General features: G+C 40.5%; 1 protein-coding gene across 3 annotated transcripts in view; it reads right to left on the bottom strand.

Moving 5' to 3' along the window:
• LOC137378504 (eyes absent homolog 2-like) overlaps nucleotides 1–12,789 on the bottom strand; it is a 310,299-nt gene that overhangs the window by 202,087 nt on the left and 95,423 nt on the right. Inside the window, exon 1 of one of the 3 annotated variants that reach the window (XM_068048843.1) lies at nucleotides 6,667–6,727. The exons of the other annotated variants lie outside the window; for them this stretch is intronic. Coding sequence (XP_067904944.1) covers nucleotides 6,667–6,677 — 11 coding nt within the window. The 5' untranslated portion in view covers nucleotides 6,678–6,727. Of the gene's footprint in view, nucleotides 1–6,666; nucleotides 6,728–12,789 lie in introns of those variants that run through there. 3 annotated transcript variants of the gene reach the window in all.

Here is a 12,789-nt window from a genome sequence, read left to right as displayed (position 1 = left end):
AAATTTATATATCACATTCTACACACACCCAGTACAGACCAAGTGATACAGTAAGTTAACATACTTAACAGCCCAGACTGTTTAGATGATGGTCTCTGCTGTTGACTTAAGAGTCTTATGTGAAAAGAACTTGAGCTGTTTCACTGTGTTCCCAATGGGAACTGTACAAACTGGCACTAAATTCCAGTTTTTATCAGAGAGTATGTGGGAAATAGAAAATCTCATGTTAGAACAGTAGCCCCATTGCCACTACCTATGATTCACTTTTGAATTCCACATTTTTCAGAAGTTAATTTTTTTCACATGGGACATTCAAACATAGCTTCCTATATATTTACCTTTCCTGCATGATTTGCAAGCATTAAGAAAATGTTCACAAAATGCAGGATAGAAATTAGAAGAATTTGTTTTCTCCAACCAGATAATACTTATGTGGCGTTGACTCCTACAAAAATAGTTGAAGGTTACCAACTAGCTCTTTTACAAAGGTGGTGGATGAAAGTTAAAAAGTGACCAAAGGAGAGTAAATGATGAAGTACTCTGCTCCAGAAGATCATGTGGCAAGTACTGTAGGACAATGAAGATGTTGTCTCTGAAATGCAATGGGCCAGGAGTGAATAATGCAGTTTGCAACATTAGACTTATATCAGCAAAAATCACTGGGTTTTACTTTTTGCAAGTGATGGTGCAGTGATGTGCCTCCCTCAGAGATTACATAAATTGGAAAGAGCTCAAGTCTGACATGGTCAAGGAAGGATCAAGCTGACAGTCAAATCATTTCTTATTTCATAATTAGCTCTCCGTCTTTTACCTTTGGGTTGTATGTTAAATGTCAGTTCGTCATTCGTGCATTTGTTGTTTGTGGGCCCTTGCTGTGTCAAAATTTGCTGCCTCTGTAACTCCACTTCAAAAGTAATAAGGGCATTGAGTCCCTCTCTGCAAGGAAGCATTCCGGCTCCCCTTGGCATTTCCCTGCAGTAGGAACATGGATGGGATCAAATGTACATTCTGTGATGTTGTACATTGATGCTCTAGATCCCAACACCACTCTCTCATCCCATAATGTAACAAATCCTACACTGGTCTAAAGGTTGGAATGGAATAGAGCTTTAATCCTTCAGATAAGAATTAGCTTTAAAGTAGTTCACAGTGCTGTAAGAGCCAAGGTATGATTTTACTAGATCTTACGCCACTAAATTGTTGTAGAGCTTGCTACCTCATTTTCAACATTCAACATACGATATCTGTTGAATATAAGCCAAACAGTCCTGATGCATTGTGAATGCCATATTATTAAACACTAGGGAATTCTTTGCACAATATTAAGTAAATTAGTACTTCTATTAACCATAGTTTTTGCTCAGGTTTAGTGCATGCATGTCACTAAACCATTTTTAATTACTTTCCTCTTTGACCTCCCTGCCCTTTGACCTTTACTCAGCCATTATTGTTTCCTGAATGTTGTTGGTCTGAGAGCCTTTCTGTCAGAGTAAAATTACAAATCACTTTAATCCCCAGCAGTGGGTCTTCGAGGTTAAGGTAATGCCCATAAATGTATAGACAACGCCCCATTGGTGAGGTCTGAAGACACAATAATTCAAAGTCTCATTCCAACTTTTAAAGAGATATTTCCCATATGTCTGTGAGTGAAACTGCTGATTTAGCCACAAAAAATAAAGTCTGTAAATTACTGCTATGGCATGAACACTAAATGTGTTTCTACTAAATTCCTCTCTTTTTTTTAATGGAGGTGCTAACATGTTTATTTTAAATTGGTTAACACCCCCATTAAAATCAAGGGGAGAAGAATTTGATGTGAATCCGTTAAGTATTTACATGATAACATTGCTCATGGTAATACCCAGACTTTCTTTTTAAGCTGTGTAAACATTTTGCACTGCAAACCTGCTGTAGATGAGGAAAAGACAAGAGAATAAAGACAGAAGGACAAATACAAACGAACAGCAGTGACTAGGCATTCATTTATGTGCAGTTACCTTAAGGAATTTTAGGGAATTAAGTACCTTTGTTTTTGATCATTTTCTTTTCTACCATCCTGGGCAAAAAACGTCTATACCAAGTGAGCTAACACATCAATTTAGGTTTATCTTTGATAAATGTTTTCTACACTAATTTGAACCATACTGAAAAATTAATGTGTAAAAAGTTTAAGTTTTCCTATAGAAACTGAGCTTATATTTACCGTCGTTAAAAAAATGAAATATTTGCATTGATATAGCACTTTGTTACAGTGTTGGAAAAAAAATTCAAAATGATTCCTATAACGTGTTGTATTTTATTTGAGGTCCAGTTGCTATTTAGGCAGAGTAAGTATTCTGTGTCAAAATTCTGTATCACCCCACAAACAACAAAAAAGACGAACAATCAAATAATCAATTAATCTATTTTTCTTTGATAGTTTGGCTGCAGGAAGATTATTGGCCTTCAAATACTGTCATGAATTCTTTAACATTCACCTGACCAGATGGACAGGCTCTCAGTTTCATGTCTCATCTGAAATACAGCACTTCCAACAATATACAATATAAGTACTATACTAGAGTGTCAGCCTGCATTATGCATTCAAGTTCTGGGGAGTCAGTGGAAATACAAATCGGGAGAGATGTTAAAAAAACCTGCCAATTCGCTATTACCCATTTTACATGACTACACAGTCAAAATTACCCCCCTGGTGTGCAACTTTCACAGTCAAAATTACCCCCCGCTGTGCAACTTTCACAGTCAAAATTACCCCCCGGTGTGCAACTTTAATCCATGACCTTCTGACCCTGAGGCAACAGTACTACTGAGACACTGCTCAACTTCACCTGAGGTCTATGCGACAAATAGAAAGCAGTCCTGCCTTGTTTTGGTCTGGTAGCTGTCCCTTTAAAGCAGGCACAATGCATAAGAGTTTAACGCAGTGCCCCCAGCCTACGCTATTATATATATACACACTGATGTTGTTATTGTCTCCCTAGTAGGGGTAGGTTTGAAACAAAGCTTGATGCACAATTTCAAATATAATCAGATTTTGTCACTAGTTCAGTTATGTGTGTAACAACCGGCTCTTCTTTGACAGAGACTGGCAGTTATAAATTTCGAGCAACCCTTGGCAACCAATTGAAGAGTAGAGAAAGGAACAAATCAAGAAAAGTACCTCGAGTGGAGCTTAATCAAACATTTTGAAATCAGAGAAAGACAGCAATATTTAGCTAATTTTCAAAGATCATAAAGGAAACAAGGAGGGGAGCTGTTTATATTAAAAGTATTCATAAAAGGGCAGTATATCACATAGATTATAATTTTTTATTGATTTTCTCTTTGACGACATTGAATTTCTAAAGTAGATATACATATTCTATTTTTCTTTCGCTTGTTAATTGCCTGATCAATAGATTTGCTAAATTGTTCAAAACAAGTTCTAATGTGATGCTCCGTCATTTAATGAAGATTCTGTGGAGGCACGGCAATAAATTCATGATATTAAACATAATTAATAAACAGAGTTTTCTGTTCACTATCCCAGAAACACTACCGAACATTTAGCTAGATAATAAGGCTATTGTTGCCACTTCTAAAGGTATAAAAAGTTGTGACTCACCTATGAAAGTCGTTTAAGATATGTCAGCCTTTTGTTGTATGTAGTAGCCTAGGGTATGAAAGAGAAGAAAAGACCCTAAAACGTAACTGTCCGCATAAACTGAAAACAATTAGAACAATCAGAAATCTTCGTTTTCAGCATAGCACACTATAGAAGGTGCAATTTCTGGGTGAAGTGAAGGGACAAGGCTGAAGCCAGAAACCAAGATGGAGCCGTGATGATCTGCAGGTGGTGTGAGACAGTATGTTGAGGTGGGGCAACCCACCAATACCCCGAAGGTAAAACAAGAATAGTAAATTATGGCCCTTGAAGTCAATACTGAGTCACATACCTAGATACACTAGAGGGATACCTACATGAAGGTGTTTGAATTGAACAAAAATGACAAGATGAGAAATGAGATGACAATGATGAAGTGACAGATGTGTTTGCTGAGTATTGTGGTACACGTTACTTGAATTAATCTCATCTGCACATTATATGCATCAAAATGCTTCACTCCTGGAAGGATTTTAGAAGTGTGGGCAAAAAATAGAACTGCTCATTAATGCTAGCACATAGAATTACTACCCCTTAATATACAGTTCTAATGCACAGAGACATTTCATTTAACAGTACATCTTCATATCCCACAAATTATCCCTTCTATAAAGTATGTATGTGACAGAAATGTGACTGCTAATATTCAATTATGAGACCACCCTTGGCAGATTTGTGTTATACCTTGTGGGTACTGGGGAGAGAGAATGGTTTGTACAGATTGTTTAGCTCTTTCTGTTAAGACCTAGATGATTTCTTTGAGTTGGGTTGACTGTTATGTGACTGCTGGGTTAGTGCTTGTGGTTATATTATCTTACTGATATGTCTACCTATTTGTAGAAGTACACAAGGCGAACAAAGTCAAAATATCTTCTACTGACAAACAGAGCTTATGGGCAAGATTGGATGCAGCTTTTGGATCTCTGATGGCTAAAAACGCAGAGCATGAGATTTAAGTTGAGAAGCAGACATTACAGCAGACAATGTGTGGAATGCAATAACTTTCATTGGAGTGACATGATGTCAGCCCACTGAAAGTTAACAGCAAGTGGTTTAGCAGTTGTACTAAAATTAGAAAAAGAATTACTAATTTCTGTTTTTACTTGCACTAGTCCCTTGAGTTCACAGTTTGGCTCACAGGAAAAGGAAACCAAACTGAATAAAGCTGTGCTGTAACAATTGGTGGTTTGGCCAATTGCAGCCCTTCCTTAGAAAATTCTTTAAAAGGTCAAACTACTTTCATGTTCTGTTTTGTCCCTCCAGTTTTCCCTCTGATTTTCTTACCGTACCCTTCTTTCCCTCAGCGTTATGATTCATGAAGGGGGTACAGGCTACTGGCCATTGGCAGCCATCCAGTATCTCACCCAAGTGGATAGTCTTCATGTGTAAGCTTAGGCGAAGTTGTTCTTTTTTGCAGACCATTTGGAGCATCACAATTGTGTCCAGTCCTCTCCTCTGCCTGTGTAGCATGGGCCATTGTAATCATCCTCTGCCTGTGTAGCATGGGCTGTTATAATCATCCTCTGCCTGTGTAGCATGGGCCATTGTAATTGCCAGCAGGATCCCTGGCACAGTTTTCCTTAGTCAGGATCACTGAGGCCAATAGTAGTACCCTCACTGCAGCCTGAGATTGTTTAGATCAGCACAAAACAAAGATTAAACATGGTACTTTTTTGGTCTCAACAGTTGCAAACCATTGTACACTTACCAACTGAGCCATCAGGGAGCAGTTTGTGACTTTTTAATTTTAAAAAGTTTTTAAACCAACAAAATAATGTTTTCTTGCAGAAGAGCTACATAAAGAAGTTTCTGATGAAAATGTAGTTTGTTCTTTTAAGGAAACGAGTAGACCTCCCATAGTATTGCTTGCAGGTCTCGAATGGCAGTGGTTCACCCCTTGTTGTAATACAACAAATTTACTGAAGTAATTTTAATTTTATCATCAAGATGACCCAAGGCAAAAATATTGTTCATTTGACTAATACCGAAAGGTTCATCCCTTTCAATACAGGCCTGATTTCCACACCACTGAAATAATCTTGCTTAAGATGCAAGTAACTTTGTTCTTCCTTCCCCAAAACCTCCGATCTTCAGTTGTTTACATTATAGTTCTTTGGTTTTATTTTCTGTGGTGGACTTGCAATATTTGGTTAAGATGGAAGTGTTTTATTTGTTTCTGCCCCCAACTCTTGCTTCCTTTACTTAGTTATCCATGGGATTATAAAATGTTTTTTTTCTCCCCTTACTCTCCGCAGTGAATTGGAGTTCTTGCTGTGACTGCCAGTGGTGTAGCTCCGCACGAGTAACTTTCCCATTGTTGTATTTCCAATGACCAGCATCTTGAACAGAGTGTCATTCACCATGCTACAGGCCTGGCTGGTTGGCTTATTCTGACCATGATGTCTAAGTGTAGCATTAAAACACCTCATGAACATTCCTCCTCTAGTCCCTGTACCAACATTAGTTTTCTTCAACCATGTTGTCATGCCCAATAAAGGTATGTTCTATTCATAACTTTAAACATGGACTATATTCAGCATAGTACCTTCTGGAACTGAATTTTCCTTTGGTTTAAATGAACCACAATGGACATTATGGGCTGGATTTTAGTCTCCTATCACTGGGAGTGCAAGCCATGCACCACCATGCCGCCGTGATCTTGAGAGTGGCAGCTCATTTAAATAAGCAGGGCCGCCGCCCCCCCCCCCCCAATCACATGGTGGGGGCGGCCTTGCCAACGCCGTGAACAGTGTCAGCTGTCTCTGCGCAGCTGCTGGAATAGTTTTTAAAGGGCTGTGAGCCCTGCTCAGAGAATACAGAGTTGCCCCTCCCCACCACAATAAAAATAAATGTTTGGCCCATTCCCCACCCCCCCACCCCAAACACTGCACAAAGTGCAGAGGTCACCTCTTCCTGCCCTCCCACAATAAAAATGCAGAGTTGACCCCCGTTACCCCCACACTCCCCCCCCGCCCCCCCCCCCCCCCCACACACACACACAACACCAATCCTCCCTTCCTCACCTTGGTGGCATCAGCTTTCCCTGGATGAGAAAGTAAAGGCGTTTTTGCCACCCGTCACACTGAAGATCCGGATCCGACAGTAAGATCACAGGGAACTGGATTTAAATGCAGGCATAAAGTTCATTTCAATATTTAAAGTCGGGTCCCATTGCTGAGCGGCAGGGGGTGTTGAAGGGGGGGTGCACCAAGGAGCCTCGCCATCGGCGGGAAGATCGGGCCCGGCAATCCCGGCACTGGGCTCCGTGGTGGGCCATTGCCATTTTCCAGCAACCCACCCACCACTCGCACCCCACCCCCACCCCCGCCACAGAGTCCGCTATCAGGAACTCAACAGAATTCAGCCCTAAAAGTGGACTTGAGCTGCAAAGATGGCTGCTGAAGGTCAGCTGACCTGATTGTGTATTCATAAACTGACTCACTGTCTAAAATGACAAAAGAATACCTTCCAGACTGGGAGGTGTCATCAACGCCCATCCTGAAACCATCAGGAAACATTGCTGAATTGAATGGGTTTCTCCTGAAACAAAGAAGGTGATTGTCTTAACCCTCTTCAGGAAGAATATCTTACAACAATAAACCAGGACAGGCTAATCAACCTGGAACCCCACTATATTTGGAAAAGAAGCTGTAAGAAGACACTTGGTGAGGCAGCCATGTTGGTCTCCTTTTAAAATACAGACTGCAGGAAAAAGCAGCAAGTTGACAAGGCAGTAGCATCGTGCCTTAAAAGAACTGGAGGCTGTAACATCTTCAGGTTACATGTTCCCTTTCAAGTTCACCACTACAGATAACCAACATCCTAGTAATGAGGATACAAGTAACTAAATTCATGACATGCTGAAAATCCACATCTTTGAGGGAATCCTGCAAAGACTTCGATTACAACTCCAGCTATCGAATCCATCTAACTGTGCTTCAGGAGTGAAAATGCCTTATTCACCCAGCCTGCAACGCATGCCTTTTCCCCAAGATGAGTCAAAGCACGTGACTTACAAACTATTCCTTTGCTTGTAATTTGTAAAAGTGCAATATCTTTTTAATTGCTTTCTTTCTCAAGTGTGTGTGTGTGTGTATGTGTGTGAGAGTGGTGAGTGAGTGACGTAGCATTAAACTTATGGTTCAACGTGTGAATAAAAATAATCCCCTTTATTTAAACCCAGAAAATTGGGTTCAAAATTCAAATTGGCCATACACTTAGGGGTTCAGAAACACACAAATCTTCCTTGTCAAAAACACACTGATGACAGAGCCTGGAATTTTTATCTAATTGCTTACACAGTATAAAATCTGGGAAGCAAATTAATTCATCTTATTTTTTGATGATTGTTTTCCCTACCATTTACATTTTACAGTAGTTAAGTTTCCTGGTTGTTAGGTGACAAACGTTGTCGTGGTAGATGCATGATAATCATGGTAATGGATATTGTAGTTTGACAGGAACAGGTTGAAACCTGCAGCTCACTTGCAGCACTTAGCTCTCTCAGATCCACACAGAATTTGTCAACAGGAGCTATATAACTCTATGGTCCTTTCCTACCTGGTTGTCCTACAGTGTGGGCTGTCATGTTGCACTCTAATTATTGGAATTCCACAGGAACAGGGTGAAAGGTACAACCCCCATGATGTATCCTTTTCCCATGTACAATTTATGTACAGTAGTTGGAAAAACATAGCAGCCAAAGTCAAGGTGAAATTTCCAACTCAAGCTTAAAAAAGTTGGAAAAGGAAGGCTTATGTGGGAGAAACTGCTCAAAAGATTTCTAACATGAATTTGATAGATATGTTTAACATTTTCTTTCAGAATTACGTTGCTTTAAATGTGATGCTATATTATATTTTTAGCTATGTGCACGAACATGAATGAAGAAGGACAATGGTAGTTGAAAGCAATCTGTAGAAATTATCAAAGCAACTTGATTGATTTATTTTGTGTTTTTTCCTGGTTGTCAACCACAGTGCTTGAAAATAATTAAATTGTTTGATCATGCACTTTTGTGGTGCTTGTTAACAATTCGCGTTACTAAGATTTAGTGAATGCAACTGTTTTGTAATTGTTTTACATTCTGTCAATGGGAAAGTGGAGTGAATCAACATGTTAACTTCATTGTGGTTATTTGAGCTAAGCATAATTTGTTTTGCCCCATGTACACGTGATGCTCTTGAGGTGTGCCACTCAAAATGTAACAGCTTTTGAAGTATCACACTTTGAGATGCCTTTGAGTGGCATTAATCATACAGATATGACACTACCCAGCTATCAAAAGCAAAATCATGTAAATTTAATTAATCATTCAAGTGATATTAATTTTCTGTATGGACTATTTTTAGTGCAATGGTTAATGCATTTGTTGTTTTTGATCCACAATTATTTGCTTATATAATGTACTGTTATAATGCATAATCACTTAGAATGCACACTTCCCATCTCTGTAAATAGTTTTCGTATTTACCACACACTTGCTTGCGTGTTGGACCCATTTTGAAATGTAATGTGCATTGTTTGTGAAAAATTAAAGCATTATCAATGCCTTCACAAAATAAACCAGTTCTTAAAAAGGAGTCTCACCTCGCCTTAATTATTATGTGGCTTTAAAACTAATTGAGGTTCTACTGAACCTCCCATGTATTATTTGGTTGCTAAGGTACCGCGGTGTGTAAAGTTGCCTTCCCTTTTAACGACACAAGTTGAATTGCTGTAAATTGGACATCCTGAGGTGAACTAAAGGTTATAGAGATTTGAGCCATTAAAGAAAATCCTGGGATGGAATTCTTGATAAACAATTTATAGCTGGCTAGTAATGTAGCCAATGTATTATATAATAGTTGTTTTAATGATGGATTATGATCTCCTTAGAAATTTCATAAGTTCGGCTGTTAACTATGAAACCATTTGAGAGGATAAGGAACTGCAAACAGGAAACAGCTAGAAATGGAGATCAGATTAAAGAATGCCAGAATTATTATTTCAAAATTCCTGTTTACACTAAAGGGGGAATTTTAACTTAATTTTGACAGTGCCTTCCAAACCAGTAACCTTTACCACCCAGAAGTACAAAGGCAGTAGGCACGTGGGAACACTACTACCTGCAAGTTCCCCTCCAAGTCATACACCATCCTGATGTGGAAATATATTGCCATTCCTTTACTGTTGCTGGGTCAAAATCCTGTAACTCCTTACCTAACAGCACTGTGGGCGCACCTACATTAAAGGCCTGCTACCCGACCTGAACCCGACGGGACCCGACGACATGTGTCGGGTCCCATCGGGTTCGGGTCTGGCCCATCTTCCGGTTTCGGCTTTCGGGCTCGGGTCGGGTCGGGCTGAGTTCAAGTCGGGCCGGGCCGGGTCGGGCTGGACACACACGGTAAGTGCTCTGCTGGTAAGTATTGAAACTAAAAAACTTATCTACGCTGGGAGTCTGGGATGAAACTGAGTCTGCACGTTGAGCGAGTGACGTCACAATGATGTCATCATGCATGCACTGCAGCTTTCTGGAGGTTCCGAGTCAGAAGGCAAGTAAAGGGATGGTCGGGTTGGGCTCGGGTTGGGTTGAATCGGGGTCGGGCTCGGGGCAAAATCGGAGGTACTCGGGCCGGGTCGGGCTCAGGTCCGCTGTGGTTCGGGTCGGGTTCTTTTCCCGACCTGAGCAGGCCTTTAACCTACATCACACGGACTACAGCGGTTGAAGAAGGCAGTTCACCACCACCTTCTCAAGGGTAATTAGGAATGGGCAATAAATGCTGGCTTTGTCAGTGACATCCACATCCCATGAATGCAAAAATTAAAAAACTTGCCTGCGGCTGGCAGAAACCGGGTGGAATGGAAGTTAAAATCGAGCAGCAAATGCCTAGGTTGGAGTATGAAAGGTGCTGCTAACTGATATTAGCTTCTTCAATTACATTTATAATGTATTGGATGAATTTTTGTTGATATATATGTATAGCTGGTGCTTTAAAACATTTTAATTTTAACCCCCAAGAATGGGTTTGGGTCAGTGAGATTTTAAAGTTTGAAAAATGTCAAAATTTGACCCCATCTGCCTTGGACCTGCCTATTTCTGTTTTTAACAGTGGTGGGATGGGGGCAGATCACCAATCTGCTCTTCCAAGGTAGGTCCAGAATTGCCGACTCCCCACAATCTCTCAGTACCTCCAAGCACTTCCCTACTCCCTGTGATCTCTTACCCCCCCCACCCCAATCAAGATCTTCTGCACTCACGTGACCCCCCTGACTGTGAGCTCTCCCTTTCTTGCTACATGCATGTCAGCTGGGTCCTGGTGCTGTAGACCTTCCCACCCAACAGACAGTTGACCTGCTGAACAGGAAACCTGCAGAAAAAAATTGCAGAGTTTAGCAAGAGTATTCCAAAGCCTTATAAGGGTGTACTGGGCTGAATTCCATGGGTAGCCCAGGAATTTCCTGGGCATGGTCTCTAGGCATGGAGAAGAAGTAGGTGAAGATTCGTCCATGTCTTCCCTAGGAAATAGCTCAAAGAAAACAAGGTTTAGCCCCAAATTCCTGGCCTCCTTTAGTGGTAATTTTCTCCAGCGAGCCCAGCTATTGCAGTGCCAGTGTTTTAGAAACATGGGCTGAGAGATTTGTCTCTGTTTCTCTTAGGCCCACAAAAATAAAAAATGCAAATTTCCTAGAACTTTTTTTGTGTGGCCTCCAGTGACCACTTTAAGGATTGTTGGTTAGACAGTGCAACACAAGTTCTGCTCAGTTGTACCTGAATTGCGCATTTGGGGTCCTACAACCAGTGTGATTTGCATATTCCAGTGCCCTTCCATTGCCGTCAGGGCGGCAGATCACAATGTGAAATTCAGAGGTCTAATGCCGAAATTACACAAGAATAATGAGTGGCGGTGAGTTGAATTTCTCTCCCAGATGTTTAGTCTTCTGGTAGCCAGTGTTAGCACTGTGGAGATTCAGACCAGTTGGACAATAACCAGATGTTGTTTAAAGTTCTTTCTACATAGTCTCTCCACAGCACAAGTGTGATTTTTTTTCCACTTTCCACATCAATCATCTTTGTGGCCCTTTAGATGAGGCTGCCAAGTTCTTGCCAATTTGTGCTAATTTATGGATTAGGTTTGTAATAACAACAGAAAATGTTGGAAATACACATTAGGTACATTAACATCTTCAAATAGAAAAGACAGGTTAAGGTCCTAGGCACAGATTTTATATGAGATCCAGTTCTGGCATTGGGTCTCTACCCAAAATATGGAGCCATCTTTTCTCTTTGCAATTGCTGACAGACTGACTGTGCATTTCCAACATTTTAATTTTTTTCACTTTATGCACGTTTTTATGCTACATTCTCGTGACTGCTACAAACATGATTGAGACTTATTACAAAAAATTCATGTAGTCCAGGACCCGCTTAGCTGGTAGAAGGAGGAGGCTTTTATCAGTGTGGGCAAGGTTCAAACCCAAGTCCAAGATGTAACTGCAGTACCTTGTGTGGAAGTAGCTCCCATCATTTTTGGGCTCAACAGAAGCTGTTGTTACAGTGAGGAGTATCGGATATATCACAGAGTGTTGTCGCTTCATTTTTTCCCCAAACCTTCTTTGGTGTATGAATTTGGATATTTTGCTGTGAGTACTTTGACAAGCATAATAAGACTTTATTCAATTGACTAGTCAGTTCATTGCCTGTGAAGTGCTTTCTGATGCTTCCGATAATTACATAGTATTATATAATATTTACAGCACAGGAACAGGCCATTCGGCCCAAAAGGCCAGTGTTTATGCTCCACATGAGCTTCCTCCCATCTTACTTCATCTCACTCTACCAACATAAGATGCTACATAAATGCAAGTCTTCCTTTCTTTACTGTAAACTCCTGACTTCATCTACTGTATGTTATGCATCGTCAATTTCAGTACTGTCAACTTGAGAATACTTCTGCAAGTGTCAGACTTCAGCATCGTGGTGACAAAAGGTCAATTTATTGGCAAATCTTCCATAGAACCATAGAAAATTACAGCACAGAAGGCCATTCGGCACGTTGTGTCAGCGCTGGCTGAAAAAACTAGCCGCCCAAACTAATCCCACCTTCCAGGACCTGGTCCATAGCCTTGCAGGTTACAGCACCTCAGGTGCATGTCCAGGTACC

The sequence above is a fragment of the Heterodontus francisci genome, chromosome 16, assembly GCF_036365525.1.
Source record: "Heterodontus francisci isolate sHetFra1 chromosome 16, sHetFra1.hap1, whole genome shotgun sequence".
Taxonomy (NCBI): Eukaryota; Metazoa; Chordata; class Chondrichthyes; order Heterodontiformes; family Heterodontidae; genus Heterodontus; species Heterodontus francisci.
Note: the sequence above shows the minus strand (reverse complement) of the source record. Positions and strands in the feature narration are given on the sequence as shown.